Source organism: Cupressus sempervirens, chromosome 3, assembly GCF_028749045.1.
Source record: "Cupressus sempervirens isolate cs-2001-9-10 chromosome 3, ASM2874904v1, whole genome shotgun sequence".
NCBI classification, from domain to species: domain Eukaryota; kingdom Viridiplantae; phylum Streptophyta; class Pinopsida; order Cupressales; family Cupressaceae; genus Cupressus; species Cupressus sempervirens.
In genome coordinates, this window is record NC_143120.1 from 998,254,199 (window position 1) to 998,273,734 (window position 19,536).

Sequence of the window (19,536 nt, forward strand, 5' to 3'; positions counted from 1 at the left end):
AATCAAACTCATAAGATGAATGTGATTCCTCAAGGTCCTGGTAAAGGCTTGAGAAAAATTGAATGTAATGGGAGGTTAATAGTGTCCAATAGATTAAAAAGGGGTTAGAGGGATAGTAGACCAGTTAGGTGCTAGAAAGAGATTTGACAAAAGTTTGGTAGGTTTTAAATTAATTAGAATGAAGAAATAAGAGTTATAAATTTGAATTTTCAAATTATAACGATTAGTTACCTTTTAGAGGGAAACTAGTTTTAGAGCCTTAAACAAGTTTGTAACAAGTTCCAACCAAATGAAATTGGTTGAGGAAGTTGTCATGCACTCTATATAGCCTGGTCAAGGCATAGGAGCAAGTACACTATGAAATTGAGTAGCATTTGTATGCATAGACTTGAGAAATGCAATAGAAAGTGTCTTATTTTCAAAAAAACTTTGCTTTTGATTGAGATCAGCGAGTTGTTTTGCACTTGTGATGGTTCAAAGACATCTATAAACCCCTAAGGAAGTCTACTGAATGTTTTGAAGTCTTTGTTGATTCATTTGTTCATTGATTCTTGACTGGTTACAAGAATATTGATCTTTTCTTTAACAATTTTGAGTTTCTATTTGAAATGTTGATCATTCCATGAATGTAGGAGTTTGATTCTGATTGAATGATCATGTAATAATATGTATGAAACAGTCTAACAAAATTTTGACAAGAAAGTCTGAAAGTTGGTAATCACCATTGGAGTTTGTTTGTTTGAAGGACACTAGATTTAAGGCTATGGAGCAGCAGTAGGAGATCTAGCCATTGGAGGCGTATGTTTTATGATTTTAATAGTTAATATATGTTGAATGGATGGTGTAATAACTTTCATTTGATTTTGGAAGTGATTTCTTGGTCGGATTTACAGAGGCCCTAGTTTTTGGCTCAATTTGGTGAGGGTTTCATAGAAAGCATATATGGGGAGTTGCTAGGTTCAAACTAATTGAAGAATCCTTAGTTTAGGATAGTTTGAAGATACTGTACCAAGTTATAAGGTGGGGGGATAAGTATTCCTTAAAGTTCCTTTGTAAATGAGGAGGTTTTTATGCCTAAAAGGAGGCCCATAGTGTAACAGAAGAGACATGGTCCAAAGCAACCCCACCTAGTCTTTTGATATGTTGTAGAGAAGCGAAATGGGTATTCAAATATGCAATTTATATGTCTAGTGTTTTGGGAAAGTTTGGAGAAAAACGCAAGTGGAGAGCATTTGAGGGCTAATTGGGGCTTGTAGGCCTAGTAGGCAGAGTTGTTAAATTGATTATTTGGGTTGGATTAGGGGATTCAAATCCCTTAGAGTCATAAGAAGTCATTGGAGAGATGAAGTACTTGATTTGGGCAACCTAAACCTTAAGGTTGTGTTGGGAAACTTGTGGGAAAACTCATTGTTTGAGCATTTTTTGTCATAGAAATTGGAAAGGCCTACCTTGCTCTGCACCATGGAAGCAAAAACAAAGCAAAAACAGTGAAATGAGAAGGCCCTTCCTCGCAGTCAAAAGGGCAAAATGGGAAATGCAAAAAGAAAATAAACCAGCTTCAGAATTTGATGGAATGCTCGGAAAATGGAGACTAGTGACATCTTGTGTGAGCAATTGGCTCAAGTTTCCTCCATTTGTATCATCTATATGAACTCATATTTGGTATACATTGTTGTTGCGTTAGGATCTTTTTTGGCCTCTAAATCAAGGGAGATAGGTCACTTGTGCTATTGTAGGAGTACTATGAGTAGTTGCCTCTAAGATCCAATCGAGTGTATTGCAAGAGAGTACAAGATGCATTTGTTGGGCACTAGATGTACTTGTTTGATAAAGAGCTTCTCAAGAAGTGTGTTTAGATGAGGCATGGAATAAGGTATAAATGAGTATGGTTGTCTTTTCCTATAGTTCTCCAACTTCACATACTTGAGGCTTGGAAATTTCGAGGGCGAACTATATGCCTTGCCATGTATCCTACCGATAAAATCATACTAGTGGAGTTGGCAAGACAACTCATGCCAGTGCAAGCATACTAGTGTACATTATATAGGCAAGGAGTGGGGATTTCTTACGAAATGCTCTCAAGATTGGTGGGTATTCCCTTGACATAGTCCCAAAGGCAAAGAACGCGGAATTTGAACTTTACGGATCATTCTAGAGAAGTTCATGGCAAGAAGTTGCTTCGTCAGAGGGGCCTCAATGACAAGATGAGGAGGTAGATTGTACATGTATATCGCTTAGAGTACTTTTGGATTGATTTGCGCAATAAGGTGGACATTAAAAAGTTGAACTATTGCAAATTAACTATCAAGATATCATGACAAGGTTGAAGATGATGGGGATGTTCTCGATCCATATTATGTAAAGCATCATGTAGAGAGCAGAGCTATCCTGTCACCTTCGTGGTCACTTAAGGAAAGCTTGCCATCTAGGACAAATTTAGCCTATCCTCGCAAATGCAAATGTTTGGTTGAAAGGAGAGATTTTAAGTGCATCAAAATCAAACTGGGTAAAGGTTTTGATCTTGTAGGACTAGTTATATTGCGACCTAAGATTAGGGACAAGGGAAAGATGGTACCACATTCAAAGCTCTAGCTCTATCCATTCTGAAACTCACCAACAAAGGGGGAAAGCCCACATTCATGAATTTTGAAATCAAGGTTGTAGAGCTTGAAAGGATGGCGAGATGCATGAAACTATTCCTGAGGAACCTATTCTCCATGTCCCTCGATCCATAGATACATTAGCCATGACAACACTCCCAAATCATGTGCCAGTGTCAAATGAGTCTCCTGACTCTCGATTGGATAGAAATGCAGATTCATTCTCAATGGTGCATGTTCCTCTAGTGTACATTGTTGATATTACACCTACTTTGCCTATATCCTTGACTACTCTTGCATTTACATCATTGGACAAACATGGCAGTTTTGGGAATGTGTTTGACATATATTCTACTTTCTTCTTCATGTCTATTACACCCTTGACGTTACTGGATACTATTACTACTTAGTTTGAGAAATGTATGACTGAAGTTACACGCAATAGTTCAACATCGGTGGCGATTCAGATAGAGACACTCTGATTGTGACTACAATTGCACAGGCAGAGACAATTACTATGTTAGCAACCACATTAGTAGTGGGTTCATCTTCTTTGTCCTTATCCCCATTATTAAGCTCTATGATCCAAAAGAGGAAGAATGAAGAGATTCCACCTAAGGATTCTGATTTCAAACAAGTCAATAGACCTAAGGCCCAAAAGAACAAAAAGGCAAAGGCACTTTCCAGGGTTGTAGTTTATGACAATGAGGTTAAATATACTATAAGATAATTGAGCCTTTGGTGGATAAATCCACTAAGCATATGCAATCCACCAACTACAAGTTCACCATGGTTGAACTTGGTAAGCAAATATGGTTAGGTTTATCAATAGGATGTAGCTATCTTGCACACACAGAAATGACAAGCCATGGGCGATTGAAAACAGGTTGAATGAAATAAATGCATGTCTTCTTGAGAACATTGAAAAGACACCGGTTTAGAAGGCACACTTGAAAAGACAATGGTTGAAAATATTGCAAAGCAAAAAAATCACAGCAAAATGATGGAATCCACGATTGACAAAATTAAAAAAAAATGTTTCCGATTTTGTAATCAAAGCAAAAGGAGTCTATGTAAAGATTCTTATCTAGAAACAAGAAATGATTAAGGAACTTGAAACAACAAAAGAATAAAAGATTGCTTGTGAATGGGTAGTTTATGAGCTATAGGAGATATCTAAAGTTGATGTGAGTGTTCTAATTCCCGAGAAGATCATGAGTGATCCAAGTGATATCCAGTAACAAAATTTGGAATAATAGTATAAGCTAGGATATTTTGAACATTACTAGAGGGCTGAATGAGTATGAAAAAATAATAACATAATGTGAGAAAGCACAAATGGAAGTGTTAGAAGAAATTATCACCATCATTCTAGGCAGAGAAACAATGGTAGATCTTCAACATATTGATTGCCAAATTTTGGTAACCACTAGAATTCATTTGGAGTTGGACAACAAAGTTTTGATGCTAATACTATGAAGAAGCTTGGTATGGTTTTTCGAAAATTTTATATCGTTGGAAAGCTTGTTCTGTACTCTTTCTAGTAATGCTGGTTTTTCTCTTCCAGATTCTTCTCTAGGTACATTCTATTCAATTTTTTTGCACTCGGATATCTTGGTTTTTTCAGGTCCGAGGATCATTTTCGTTACATGAGATGACTCATCTTGGGCTCTACTTTCTATTATAGCAGCCTTATGTCTCTTCTAATCTTTGTTGACATCTTTTGTAGCATTTTTTTGCAAACACATTGAGATAAAGTGCCATTCTATTGCATTTCAGGATCTTGCATATCTTTGTATCTTGTTGTACTCACGCTACATTATAAAGTGCCATGGGGGGGTTTATCTTGGCCTTTTTTCCATCTTCCTTTGACAAGTGAGTGTTCCTTCCACGACATTAGCCTCATGATGTGTTGATGACACGTGCTTTTATAGGTGTTTATACTTCTTCTGCACTCTCGATGTTCCTGGTTCTTTATTCTGCAATAGTTTATGCATTTAGTTTTATTGTACCTATCTTACCTCTCAACATTATAGGGGGATTCTATTGGTTCAATCTTGGCTAGATAGAGTGAGCTATGTATTTATTATCTGTTCCTAGGGACTAGATGGATGCAGTGGCTAGTTACCTATGCATCTCGGTGAGATGGATTATTTTCCACATGGACACTCTTTCGTTCCTATTTTTACTATCCGTGTGTTGTGCTTTACCAAATTTCTACAAAGTTTCGATGTGATATGTACTCGAGTAGTACACATCATCCTATGCCTCTTCATGATGGGCTGAGGTTGCATTTTGATTTGAGTATAGGGAAAGGCAAATAAAATTCCTTGGGGGTTGCAATAATAATTTCAAAGTCGGCTTGTTAGATTTTTCTAGGTTGCATCCTTGAGGTGAACATAATTTCAGCCAAATTTATTTTTGGATGGATGACCTACTCACACAAGGTTACTGCTCCCACAGAGTTGGAAGCTGACAAAGCCACTAAGTGCAATAATTGTACTAATTACCATCATTTAATAAGTTTTTCTGTGCCTTTTTATTTATCCAATTTAATCTAGGGATTCTACCACTTTGTAACGTTTCTCCTCAAGCTCGCACTATTGCTTCCTTGACCATAAACATTGCTTCTAATTTATAACAACTTGGGGGGGGGGATTGGGTTAGTGTTGAGTCCGATAAATATGATAATTACAAAAGAAATGCCATTGTTTGCCATACTTGTAAGGAAGGAGAATTACCCCATTTGTCGAATGCATGATAGGCTTTGATTAGAACCTTTTTGAGGTGAAGGAGGTCATTGTCCAAGCCACTGGCCTCTCAACGAAAGGGCTGAAATGGAAGTAGACAAGCAGGGTTTTCGATTTGGCCAGCTTTAATAAATTCTTCCACAAAAACGAACAACTTGGCAAGTTGAGGGAGGGATTCAATCAAGAGAAAGAACTAGAACCTTAGGACTAGGTGTGTACAATTACCATGAGATATTTTACCCTTGAAGAGCCTTAGGACTAGGTGTGTACAATTATCATGAAATATTTTACCCTTTAAGGTAGGTTTTGGGTTTATTACTATTACCATATGCCCTTTTTAAGCCACTTTAGGAATCATGATGTTATTTCTATTTCATATTTTCTTCTTCATTCATTGGAGGTTATTGTTATAGATGTTTTGGATTCTAAAGCACAAGGTAAAAATTATACTATTTTGCACCAAGGCCTTATATTTAGGTTATATCACTTTCATATTGCACTCTATCCATCACAAGCCATTATTGTGTAGGAAATCCCTACTTTTTCAACCCCACCATTGTCCAGTTTGATGGACTTCCCTCGCCCTAGTAAAAAGAAATGTATAAAAAATCCTAAAACCCCACAAGTCTCCTTGGAAAATTCTCCCAAAACAGTGTTTACAAAAATGCTGAAAGAGAAGAATAGAAATGAGCCTCCTCTGAATTTGAAGATCAAAGCCACAAAGAAAGCCATGTTCAACAAATTGACTGGGTGTTGGACTTGCAGTCAAGCCTCTTGGGAAAGAGAAGAATTTATAAGAAGAGTTAGTGTCGGAGGATGCCATGGGTAGTGAAAGCAAAATTATAGAGTAAAAACTGCTAGAGAAAGAGGTCCGCTCTATCACTGCTGACATCTCCTCCTACATCTCAGAAAGTTATAAAACTGAGTTTATTGACCTCATACATTAGGTGGACACTGACAACAAGGCCATGTCTCCTCATTGCAGACAAGAAAATCACTGCTAAAGGAGATTGCGGTAAATGTGGGACTTTGTGGGAAGAGATGGGGAAGATAAAAAAGCAAATTATCAACATGGATAATAGGTTCCAAGGGGTTTGACGTTTTGCCCTTAAAGCGATGCACTCCTTAGCTATCTTTCTGTCTTCTACAGAAGGATATGTTGTTTGGGAGGGACACTGAAGATGATAACTGTAAGGAAGTTCTTAAGTTCTTGACCGTAGACTAGGTGTGGATGATGTTGAAGAAATGCATGCATAAGGAGGCTTGGTGCTCTGACTTCTGTTTTCTTTTTGTCGTTTTGTTGATAATGGCTTTGTAAGCCTAGTTTTAGTTTCAATCTTCTCTACTGATAGTAGATACTCTGATGTTGCTTCCTAAAGATGTTTGCTTGGATGGCCCTCTGAGGCCTTTACTTAATAGTTTTAATGGTTATGGTTATTATACTGGTAATGCTATAAGTAGTAAGGTAATGTTAGTTGCAGTTTGTTTAGCCATTATGACTAGCAGGTCTTTGATGGTTTTTGAGATGCAGAAGTCGCGGTAACTACTTTGATTTATATATCGTGCTAAGAATGAGATTCTGCTGAGTGTTGTCCTTTAGGCGTTGTACACAGGGACAAGGCCCTAGTTTTTGTTGCTTTCAATATCAAAAACATTACAAATGCTAACTATTATTCATTTTAAACTAGATTTTTATAAAAAAATTGAAGGTGAAATTAATTTTAATATTGTTATATTTTCAAAATGTTATGTTTTATTTTAATATTCATTTAATAAATCAAACTGGCATATTTTCAAATATTCATTTCAGACTTTAAATTAGTTATTTATTAAGCTTCAAAAATATTTAAGCTAAATTTACCAACCTATTGTATTTGATATGATATGGCCTATTTTTAAAATCAGCACTCAAATTTTTTGAACTTATTAATATTGTTTTTTATTTTACTTTTGTATTGTTTTATTTTTTATTTTTTTGATATTACATATAATTAATTACTTTGTTGTATTTAAAAAAATAAAATTGTATAAATTACAGAAACTTGCAAGTTCAGTCGACTTGCCACAGTAAGCTGGAAAACTCATGAGCCATGGTGAGTCGCAGCAAAGTACTCAGTTTTTCTGCTATGGCTAATGGTGTATACTCTTCTTTCATAACCACCTTATTCAGAGGTCTATGGTAGATACATGCATAAACTATCAGTTTTTGACTAGGATAGGTGTGCTGAGTGGAGTTAGATAAATCTCTTCTTGAACAATTTCCATATCAGTTTACTTAGGTTTTAAATCTGTGTATGAATGCAAGATATCTTGTAATCAGAAAGTATTCTTGATAGTGCAATCAAATGATTTGACGTATTATTTTCATTGTAAAATATGCCCCAAAAGTTGTTCTATTAGCAATATACAATTATTAATTTTTATATTTTCAATCTATTCATAGCTGTTCTACTTAAATTTGACTTTATTTTGTGCTCTGCCTTTTATCTGACAAGAATTACCTTCCTACAGGGAGAAGATGATGGAATATGTTTGCAAAAGTGGAAAATTTAAGGAGAAATTTCAGGGTTTCACAGGTAACAATTCTAACTATCATAAAGACATTTAGATCATCTTGCTTATGATTATTGTCTCTTCTCTTGTTGCAACCCAATTTCACAGGAGTTCATGTTTAGAACTAACTCACAAGCCATTGAGTTTCAAGATGTTATATATATGTATGTATGTATGTATGTATGTATGTATAAATGTTTATATGTTCACGCGTGTGCGTGCGCATGTGTGTGTGTTTGATCAATAAATCTCTTTGACTGAAGTAATGAACCAGCTAGGCCACAAATTGTTGGGCCTCATCACCTAGCCTAACAATCTAGACTTGTGAGCATGGAAGCCTAGCAGGGACCCCAAGCCATGCAGGAGCGAGAGCCCTGCGTGGGTTAGATGCAAAAAAATAGACCCGTGTGGGTTTGATGGAAAGTTTGTGAGCAACACCTTCCAAGGAGAATTTGGATCCATTAGCAACATAGCCTGTGGGGCTAGCACGGGGTCTGGGGACACTCCAGCCTAGTGAGGGTCTTGCCTAGTCTGTTCTTTGTAATGTCCCCAATTTTTTATGTAATAATTAAATTAAATTAATTAATTAACTGGTCCTAGAATTTAAATAATATAATAAAAGGACCTTTAATTAATTAATTTGGGCCCAAGTTATTTAATGTTTGTATTTAGGGGTTCCGATTGATTTAGTATATCTCGGACCTATTTTTATTTAATTGTTCCATAGGTGTTGGCTGTCGGCTATTTTTGAAGGGTATTTAAGCACGGCTTGTAGGTAGTCGTAGGTATGCTTTTGGATTATTTTCTATGTACTGGGAATTCTTGTTGGGATTCTTTGTTGTTCGCCATTTCGGAAGTGAAAGATCTTCCCTATTTGGCTTATTTGCAGTTTCGGTGGGAATCAACCCTCACCCTATTTCGCTTGTGTATTACTCAGCTCAGATTTGGCAAATTGGAGTGCCATTATTGTTTGCCAATATTTACATCTATATCAATCGTTAATTCTTATTCTATACATGTACTAGTTTTATTGATATCTTTGGCAAAGGCGATCACTTGTATTCTGTTGTGTATGGCTTAACTTGGGATTTGGCAAATCGGAGCAACATCTTTTGACACATTAATTAAAGGACTGCTCGTGTTCAAGTTTTCTATTAACGTGTCTGAATCTATTTACGCAGGAATAAGTTTGCATCCTCCGTGTGGCGCAATTGAGTAATCGTGTGGTGTTTGGACATTTCTATACGGCCTCCTTACCACCCGTACGACATTCATTCCGACCATCTCCCACACACCACTGTACTTCCCCTCTCATACACCGTACGGTCACTACTTTCTACCGTATGACTAGCTGACATACTGTACGTCTCTGCTGCTATTGTACAGCCACTCAGTCTTTCAGGCCTCGCAGCATGGGAAAGTGACCGCGTAGCACGGGAGCATCTTCGGAACCGTTCGGGAAAGTGGTCGCGTAGCACGGGTAGTGGTAGCGCAGCACGGGTAGTAGTCGCACACATGGGTAGTGGCCATGCAACACAAGCAGTAGTCGCGTAGCATGGGAAAGTGACTATGCAGCACGGGAGTATCTTCGGAACCGTTCAAGAAAGTGGCCGAGCAGCACGGGTAGTGGCCGCATAGCATGGACAATAGTCGCGCAGCATGGGTAGTGGCCACGCAACATGGTTTGTGACCACGCAGCACTGGAGCATCTCTAGAACTGTTCGGGAAAGTGGCTGCACAGCACGGGTGGTGGCCGCGTAGCACAGGCAGTAGTTGCGTAGCACAGGTAGAGGTCGTGCAGCACGGGAACATCTCTGAAACTATTTGGGAACATTGCAGTGCTCGGTAGTGGCTGCGCAACACAGGCAGTAGTTGCGCAGCACGGGTAGCGGTCGTGCAGCACGGGTAGTAGTCGCGCAACACGGGGAAGTGACCACGCAGCATGGGAGCATCTCTGAAACTATTCGGGAACATTACATTCTTAAACTCCTCCGCAACACCTTCCTTGAGACTTACTCATATGACGACCACCTCCAAACTCCTTCCCAACCATTAGCACGATAGCGAATGTTATCCCTACCAAGAATCTTGTACACATCCACCAAGGTGCCCCCAAAACCGGCATTAGCACTTGTTATGGACCAAATGGGGATTTGAACCTTGGTTGCACTATTAGCAGTGTAGCCAATTTACCACTACACAACAATGTGGTCCCCCAAGATGCTTAAATATTGAGAATAGTTTGACAATATTTATTTGTTTAGCTACTTGCAGTTTTGTAACATACAGTTAAAACATTACTATGTTTCTGGAATAAAGCTTTTTATTTAGATCAACAAGAATAATAATTTATATGGATATTAAAAAAATGTTGAACAATTGAAAACATATTGCTGCATACAGAAGCCCCTGGCCAAGTGGCAAGGTTACAACAGTGATACTAATCGACTTAATACTTCTTTTAGCAAAATGAAATCCATGAGTGTGTGGTGCAGGAGCACACCTAAGCTAACCTCTCCATGTCTATTTTTTGGCTTGTTTTTGACTCTAGCCAAGTCAAGAAGTTTAGATTAGGTTGGTTTAAGACCTTAGAAGGTCATTTGCTATGTGGACTAAGGTCGCACAAATAGTCATTGTTAGTAGCATTTCAATTTCTTAGGCTTAGAAGCTTAGTGTTAGATTCAAGTCTTAAATGTGTTCTAAACACATATAAGTGGTGAGAAAGATGCTTAATGGCCATAAATGGTGTTGGTTCCTCGGAATATAGAGGTTAGAGGTCCTAAAATGTAGGATGAAGGCATAATGAGAAAGATGCCAAATGTTGTCAAGTTGTCATGACAACATTTGCAATTATTGCAAATGTTGCATGCAACTTAGTTATCTTTGATTCCCTTAAGGACAGGGAGTGGGAAATTGAGCAACAGGCCCTAGAATGGTGGAGATGGCATCTAAATATCAGTAAAGACTCGAATCTAGAGGAGAGTGTATGCATTGTAAAAGTTTTGTTTGTGAAATATAGCTCTGCAACAGCATTTTCAACAATTTCTCGAGTTTTAGTAGTGACAATGCCTTATGATGGATTGAAAGATTCGTTCTGATGATTGTATAATGTTCTTTGATTAGTTTGTAGAGGATTTCATTTGATAAGCAAGTTGATTAGAGTAGGTATATAGTGTTGAATAAATTGTTTAAGTTCTGAACATCTTACTGGTTTTGTGCTGACCAGTCTGTATATATATGGCTCCCTCATGAAATCTAGCCATGGAAAACACCTAAGGGTAGATGGGAATGCTAGGGGAGTCAGTAGTGTACATAGGTTTAGGATTAGGTGTCATGGAAGTATGGGAAGTTATTTTTACTGCTAAGCCCTAGGTGAGCAGATAGAGTCCGGTTAGAGGCTTAGGATATGAGAAAGTGAAGATTTATTGCAGGATAAAGAAGTACAGTACGGAACAAGTACAGTTCCAGGTGTGATATGAGCATATCTTGCCATGTTAGAATGATCTAGGGTTTATCAATCCATTTAAGTGGGTTTTGAACAAGAAACCAGTGAGTTACGAAGAAATAAGCCTTTTTAGCCCTATTAGACCTAGATAGTGGGAACCCCCTGTATGGATAGCATAGGAGTCTTGAACCTACATAATCCTTTAGAAAATCCAAAAGGGTATTTGAGTTTGGGATTGATTTTCCAGGTTGTTTGGAGAGTTTTGGCAAGAAAGTGGAATTAGTCATTTTCAAGGGCTAATTGGAACTAGGCCTAAATAGGCTTCTTAGAGACCAAATCTTGAAATCGATAGGAAAAAGACTTGAAGATCTTTCCAAATGGATTCAAGTGGAAGCAAATGGAATGTTCTCATATTGATGGATACCCTTGCAACGAAGAATGGAGTTTGTGAGAAAGTAGCACTTAGAGCTTTCTAAGTGAGGTGAAGGATTGTACTATCTAAAGGTGTTAGTCTTTCAAGGTTAAGCGCAAGGGTTGAGAACTCTTTGAGTAGAGTTGGAATTGGACTTAGTTAATCACCTAAGCCAATTAGAACCTAGAGGAGACTAAGTTCCTAGAAGAGACAAGCTAGGTCTCTTAGTAGCAGTGCAAGCAAGCCTTGGGGATCATACACCAATGTGGGTGCCATATATTATATCAATGAGTGAAATGTAAATAGAAATCATAATACACGACATCAAGTATTGAACATGCAAAAAACCATACCATATTGGCTGAAAGATCTGAGATGATAACCATGAGGGAAATGTTACAGCCAATAGAACAGAAAAGTCAATCTGTAAATCAGTATCAACTATTGAGACACAACAGTAGGTTTAAATATTGGTCTGCAATAGAATCAAAAGTGTGGATGCTTAGTTACATGTCTTAATAGCAAGTGAAATTCACACAAATATTGGAGATGTTATAAATATGTTATTTGAAATAGGTTGTGTTCTAGCATGTTTGATTCTCTGTTTTTGTTAGCTTGGCAAGTTTCCTTTATTATTTCCATTTAAGTGCTAAAAATAATTTAAAAGTAAAATGAAATTGCAAGAGACTTCTTTCCTTAAAGTGTGTAATAGCACTAAAATAATAATGATTGAAGTCACTAATTGTAAGAATTATAATCTGTGGTATCACTTTATAATGATTGTCCTTGTGTTATACTATTGATGCCACTTATAATATGATATCTGAGAACAATATCATTGCTATCTCTGATTTAACACTTAGATATTAGCAAGATGATTTGATCTATATATCTTCACTTAGCAATGCTATCAATGTTAAATATTTATTGTTATCTCTATTGTATCTGATATGATTGATGATAATTGTGCACGGATGATTTTTAATATCCAATCTGTACTTTCTGCTAAACAATATGAATTATACAATCAGAATTGTGCAATCTGAGTAAGAAACCAATGTGATTGGTTGCGGTCTCTGATTTGACAATGGAAATTATGTTATAATATAATCTGATTGGTAGCTGTCTTTGCTATTTCAATAAAAGGTATGCTACAATATATATATATATATATATATATATATATATATATATATATATATATATATATATATATATATATATATATATATATATATATATATATATATATACGTATGTATACATATATATACGTATGTATACATATATATGTATATACGTATGTATACACACATATATGTACATATATGCACACACACACATATATGTACATATATGCACACACATGCATACAATGAGGAGGTGATTTTCTGCTCCTGATATATCTTGATGAATATGCAAATTCATGATTTATCATTTCACTTATAGCGATAAAGTGCTGTTTCTGAATTGTCTTTGTAAGCTTGTAACAATGGTGCTATTCCTGATTTCGTACTTTATATGAATGATCCTACAAGAATGTAAAAGGGAATAACTGATGCTGATGCTGGAGTGATATTTCAATCTTCTTTAATACCTTTTCCTATATTAGCAAAGAGGTGACTTTATGGAAGGGTGCATCCTTTCATTTGGTAATAGCAAATCTTGTTTGATAATTGAAATCACACTCCTATAGAGCAGCCACATAAGTATGGTGTCTTCTTAATATTGATTTTAATATTTGCTGGACTTCTTTAATTCCTCCGTTGAATCACACCTTTTCTTAATTAATTGTTATTATATTAAAATTGCTAATGTATTTTAATTGCTACCTTATATTAAATCTTTTCTTTTTAAAATTTAATCGCTGCTCTTCCTTGAATAACTAATCAATGGATTAGCTGACTATAACTAGTTCTGGGTGATGATTATCCTTCAATGTACAAGATCATTGTTATGTTTTCTGACTGTTACTCTCTTCTGATAAATAAAAAAGGCACCCATCGTAAGCTATGAAGAAAATGTTGATACATGTAGTGCTCCAATAATAGCGAATAGTATTTGCCAATGATATTCATTGATTCCAAGAATATTGATCCCCATGTCAATGGTCTCTCTAGAGTCTTATAAATACTTAGTTTTCGTAGCCAATAGTTGTTCAATCTGATAAAAACATAATAATTTGGAGAATATAGCCATAACCAGGGTGCTCCGATAATTACAGTCAAATGTAACTCTTAGGATTCATTGTTCATTAGAAGAATTAATCCAATTGTTACTTGATATTTATGGTGGCATAAAAGTATTCCTACAAATTGGTCTCAGTATAGACACATATTTTTCCTCATCTGAAAAATTATATCAATTCCCAATTAAGGAATATGATTTCTGTGGTCACTAATGTTTGGCTTTAGTTTAATCAGTGAGCATAAAGTTTGCAATGCTCATAAGAAATTCATCTCGATACTTATCATAGTCTTGTGTTCATAAATTCTATAAGCTGCAAGCTTCCATGATATGCCAAGGGAATATTTTCGGTGTTTGATGGGGATAGCACAGTCTCCCCTCCTTGAAAATGTTTGCCCATGAGCATTCTTCAAATCTCATGTTGATACCACAATCCTATTTAATCCAGTAAAATACTCTTTTCTTTATGTTGTTAGCATGGAATTTACCAAGTGCATCAACCCTTATCATACTATGAACAATCTACTGCTATGATGCTTGTTTACCAAGGTAACTCATGGATTACAAGGTTTGTAATATCATCTACTCAAAACTTAGTGAAGTTGAATATATCCATAAGAATGTTGCTTTGATGACTATCCGTAGGACGAGTCAACCAATGTTGCATGAACGCTTTAGATGAATATCCTTTGATGATCTCAAACTCTTTATTGTATTCAGCATATGTCGTTTGATATTTATCAACCTTTGAGCTTTAACTGAATCCTGGATTCCAAATTCTCCTTATGAGTGTACCATCACGTTGCTGTTGTGTCACTCTGATTTCAAAATCTGATTTTCATGGCCAAACTGTTGTTGCCTTTTTAGAAATCCTTTGCAGTGTTCATTGTGTATCTTCCAACTGTATCTTCCAACTGAAACAGATATCAAGGTTACTCTTATTCTCGACTGACAGAAAAACTTGTTTGAATGACAGGAACAGAACTTTGATACATTTCCTTAAGAAGTCAAGAGGAAAATCCCAATTGCTAATATCATTATAGAGTTATAGGAGGGAAGGTGTAGCTATACCCTAGAATGCTTGTAGGAATTATTGTTCATTGTGGAGTTGAAAGTCTGAATCATACATGGAGAGCTACTCACTATCAGCTGCCTCCACATTATTGATGGTTTAAAATCCATTTGACCATCCATTGATGGCATTAAACAATGTTAACAGTGAACGTCATGTAACCTCTTGATGTAAAGAACTGAAAAATAAAAACAGTCGCAACAAGTTTTGACTCATTACAAGCATATCTTCAATCTAGGACCATGACTTGTTCTTCTTAGTGACCTTGCTTAATGAACTTGGTGACCATTCACACAAGCATGGGGTCTTGGACTTTTCAATTCTTTTACAATGCATTTTGATGAAATGACAATAGACACCCTTCCAATAATACTAATACAATACATTCTTGTTAGACTTTCAAATGGAAAACTTCTCTTTAGACCCATGAAGACCATTTTTTATTGATGTTATTTCAAACCATCCAATGGGAGGCATGATGTCTTCTACAACACTTTCACAGTATATTCAAACATGTTTTAACTTGAGAAGATCTGAAGTAAAATATTCATTCAACAAACCGTCATGAAAGTAGGTTTTTAAGACACTCCCACTGTAGGATGTATCAATATGTTGTTTATGAAATTATCATAGTGGATATTATGTGACGTAATAACCATGGACAATGACATGTTGTGGTAGACATCATGTGACGTGATGTCAGTGCACATTACCATAATAAGGATATACAAATGTCATGTGACTTGATGTTTTGTATACTCCTTGATATCACGAGTTAGGTGATATCTAAATTAGTTCATACTTAGTTATCTTCCCTAGCTAAGAGGGAGTGTTGAGATATGATAACGTTGATAAGATACTGATTATGGCAACTGTGCATGCATTTATCTTGCCATTAATATCACAGGCGATTATCCTTTTGATTATCTGAAACTATTATATCAAACTGAGTATGCAAATATGTACATTCAGATTATAGCTTTCTTCGAGATTGTGCAATACTTCCTTGCAAAATATCAATCATGTATTGGATCGAGTTTATCCATCATCCTATGTAAATCAGAGGTCACAATAAGATTTGTTTATTTAGTAAACATGTCCGATTAGGAACAGGTGTATTGGAGTGTTGATTTAGTGACTTCATGCTTCTTCACCAAGAGACACATAATGAATAGCCAAGTCCGCTCATGATGCGACTCTTAGTATGAATACTTATATGGAATGAATCCAAGAGACGAAGCATTGAAACTAATAAATGCTCTGCCTTATTTAGAATTCTCAAATATGTTTTGATATTCAGTATTTGTTAATATTGGATTCATTGTACATACATTCAGACAGTCACATTGCATCAATCACATTTGAAAAATGGAATGAGAACTTAGCTTTTTCTGCCATAGTAAGCTTGCAAAGGTGTAGGAATGAGGCACAAGCACTTCAAGATAGCTCACACCGCAATCTTCCAACTCCTTGCACAAACAAATTCTTGCAATCACCTATTTGCTCTTGCACAAAACAAAACAACCTATTTGCACACCACAAATGAGTGTTAGAAGCCAATACAAGCTATTTTCATTTACTTTTTATGGTTGTGGAATTCAAAAAATTATAAAATACATTTAAAAAACGATTTAAACACCGTCTATGGGGCAAAATTCGCTCGGGTTTGATCTGGGTTGATGCTGGTTTGAACCATGTCCCTAGAAATCGAACCTTGCCCGTATTTCTGTGGTATTGGATGCAAACCACTTACTGGTTTGAACCAGTACGTGATCTGGAGGGCAAAGTGGCGAGCTTGAGTAACTAAGCTAATTTGAATCCGCAATCCTGAACAAGATAAAAATTTCTCTTGTAGGAATCTCCTCAAATCCCATGTGCACTCTCCTTACCAGCAGTCTCTTAGTTCGCATTGTCGATATAATAAAAGATCTCAATCTATTTGAAATGCACTAGCAGAAGGGGATTCACAATCCCCATATTTAAGGGGATCTGTTTAGGCTTCTACATTGTCTTTTGAACAATCAGAAAAAGACAAAGTAAATGAGTGGGTGACGAAAAAGAAGAAAGAAAGTAGATGAGCGGGTGGAGAAATTAAGTGAAGTCTTCAACCAGCGAATAAATCCATTGGAGCCATCAGTGACATACTACTCCTTGAATCAGCCTAAAGGAAAATTACTGCTATAAGTTGAGAGTGTTGGATACAATCCTTTGGCCAGTTGCATTTGCTGCTCATTTTGAAATTTTCAGTAAGACAATTTTTTGCTGCTCGAGGAATAAAACTCCCTATCAATCCCATGACTTCATCTCAGTTGCTTGGAATGTCAGCTTGCTGAATGAGGAAAGTTATTGCATCCATCCTAGTAATCACTTTGGAAATTAAATCTATGGTTCCTTGTACATATGATAAGTCTCTCTGAAGCTACCCTATGCACAACAAAGAAAAAAAACTGTAGCTACTTTTCCTAATATAAATGCACTTAGTCTGTCTTCAAGGTTAGGAAGTATACTCCGTTCAGAAGATACATCTGTAAATCTTGATTACCACTAAATATCATGTCCTTGCTATTGAACACACTAGACAGTTTTTGGTAACTATCTCGAGTGTGATACCAGACATGCATGCACATGTGCACACACACACACACACACACATGAATGGTTTATTGCTTATTTACCCTTAATGTTTTCTTAGCCTAACATATGATTCCTCATTTTTTGAATGTATTTATAATTAAAATGTTTTTCTTAAGGAATGGTAAGGTTTGCTGACCTGAAGACATTATTGATTTCAATTTTTTTTTGAGGGAGTGTAGAACATCTGTGTTTAAAGCCATTGTCAAGATACAAATGATAGATGATGTGGGGAGGAAAGCCACCACTGCAAATGTTTAGCTAAGAATTAAGGGTGGAGGCAAAGTTTAAAACTAGCTCTAATATGGTAGATTTGTATCACTAATCTATTAGTAAAAATATTATCCTTGGAAAAGTTCTGGCCATACTGAATAGCATTTACATTATGTTTGTTATCTTTACTCTATTTTCTTGATGTGTTGTTCTGAAATAAATTTATGTATTTTGTTGCCGTGACAAGCATACACATAATGATAAAATGCAGGTTTTAGTGGGCCACTGGGAAAACAAATGAACAATGCAAAAACTCGTAATGAGATTGGGTGGGTCCCAATATACCAAAGCTTCTCCGAGTTTCTTGGAGTTACAAGTTAAGAAGAAAGACTACTGCTTTCACAAAGTTCAATTCTTTCAGATTTGATCCCCGAATATTTCATTTAATACTCTAAAGGCTAAGGGGGCTTCTATACATGTTTCTGGAGGTGCTTTTCATGTGCTTGTTAGTTATTTGATGTTAAGAATGCAAGGAATTTTTTTTGCAGTCACCCTGTTATTGCCAAGTTGTGAAATGTCAGTACTCATCTTGTGGACAGCAAAAAAAAAACATGGTATTGATTATATAAGTTCTCTAGAAAACCTTTATGGGTTACTTTGAAAATGAAGCCTTCAATCCATTATATACAATGGTGGACAATGTTAATGTTAGCACTAAAATGGATGTATTTTCTTTGCCACGATTATTTGGATTTGTAAGTATATTTTGGCTTTGTGCTGGAAGTAGAATGTGCAACTATGCGAATGAATTCAACACTATGATATAACAAGTAATTGCATGTTGGATCAAATTTTGACTAGCATGACTCATCAAACTTCTTGAGTTTGGGGGTAATTTGTTTTTTCAAAGCTGAGGGGACTCAAAGGCAAGTCTTGATTAACTTGCTAATGCTCGAGTAGTTGGCTTTTTTAAACTGGAAGGAAAACAAGCAAATAAAACTGAAAACCGAAAAATAAAAAAAGCAGCAAAATTTCTGAAAATTTAAAAAACACATTCAATTGACTTAAATATCATTTACAAACATACAAGGAGAATTCTGAATAATAGACTATAAAGAGAAAACAAAGACAATGAAAAACAAAAATAGAGAGTAAATTGGCCAGCAAATGTTGATTAAATTGAGCAGTACAATTGTAGCAATCCAGAAAGCATTTGAAGGTCACCTTGTATTTGGGGGTATCCACCGTCAACTTGGAGCAGCTCATAGTTCATTTTGAGTGTCAAATTTGAAGAGATGTTTTCTTTTCTATCCTTCAATTTTCTTCTCTTTTCATTTAATGTCTTAAAACAATCCTTTTTTAATTTTGCAATTTTCATAACAAGAAAATAGAAGATTGTCAGAATGTTTTTGGATTTGATTGTGAAGATAGAAGATTCTTGTATTCTCTAATTGCAGGATTTATTTTCCTGATGTGAGGTTTTTTTCCTTCCTACACACATTATTTAAGTTTTCTCGGGTTATTGGGAACAATTTACATGTGTCACTCACTCCCAAACATGGGTAGAGTTCTACACCTTTTGGCTTCTTGTGCCAGCTCGCATAACCACTATTTTCTCATTTCTTAATTTGGTTATGGGGTAGTTGGGTTTCTCACCCTCGTGATTTTATTTG

At 36.0% G+C, this 19,536-nt stretch overlaps 1 protein-coding gene across 5 annotated transcripts in view; it reads left to right on the forward strand.

The window, feature by feature from the left end:
- The window catches only part of LOC149570114 (uncharacterized), a 132,040-nt gene extending 113,326 nt beyond the window's left edge, over positions 1 to 18,714 (forward strand). For 4 of the 5 annotated variants that reach the window (XM_089822773.1, XM_089822775.1, XM_089822774.1 and 1 more), the window contains 2 exons: positions 7,862 to 7,926; positions 18,135 to 18,714. In XM_089822773.1, coding sequence (XP_089678899.1) covers positions 7,862 to 7,926; positions 18,135 to 18,244 — 175 coding nt within the window. In that variant the 3' untranslated portion in view covers positions 18,245 to 18,714. Of the gene's footprint in view, positions 1 to 7,388; positions 7,444 to 7,861; positions 7,927 to 18,134 lie in introns of all 5 variants that reach the window. The other variant, XR_016362891.1, reaches the window with a different exon arrangement.
- Positions 18,715 to 19,536: the final 822 nt, after the last annotated feature.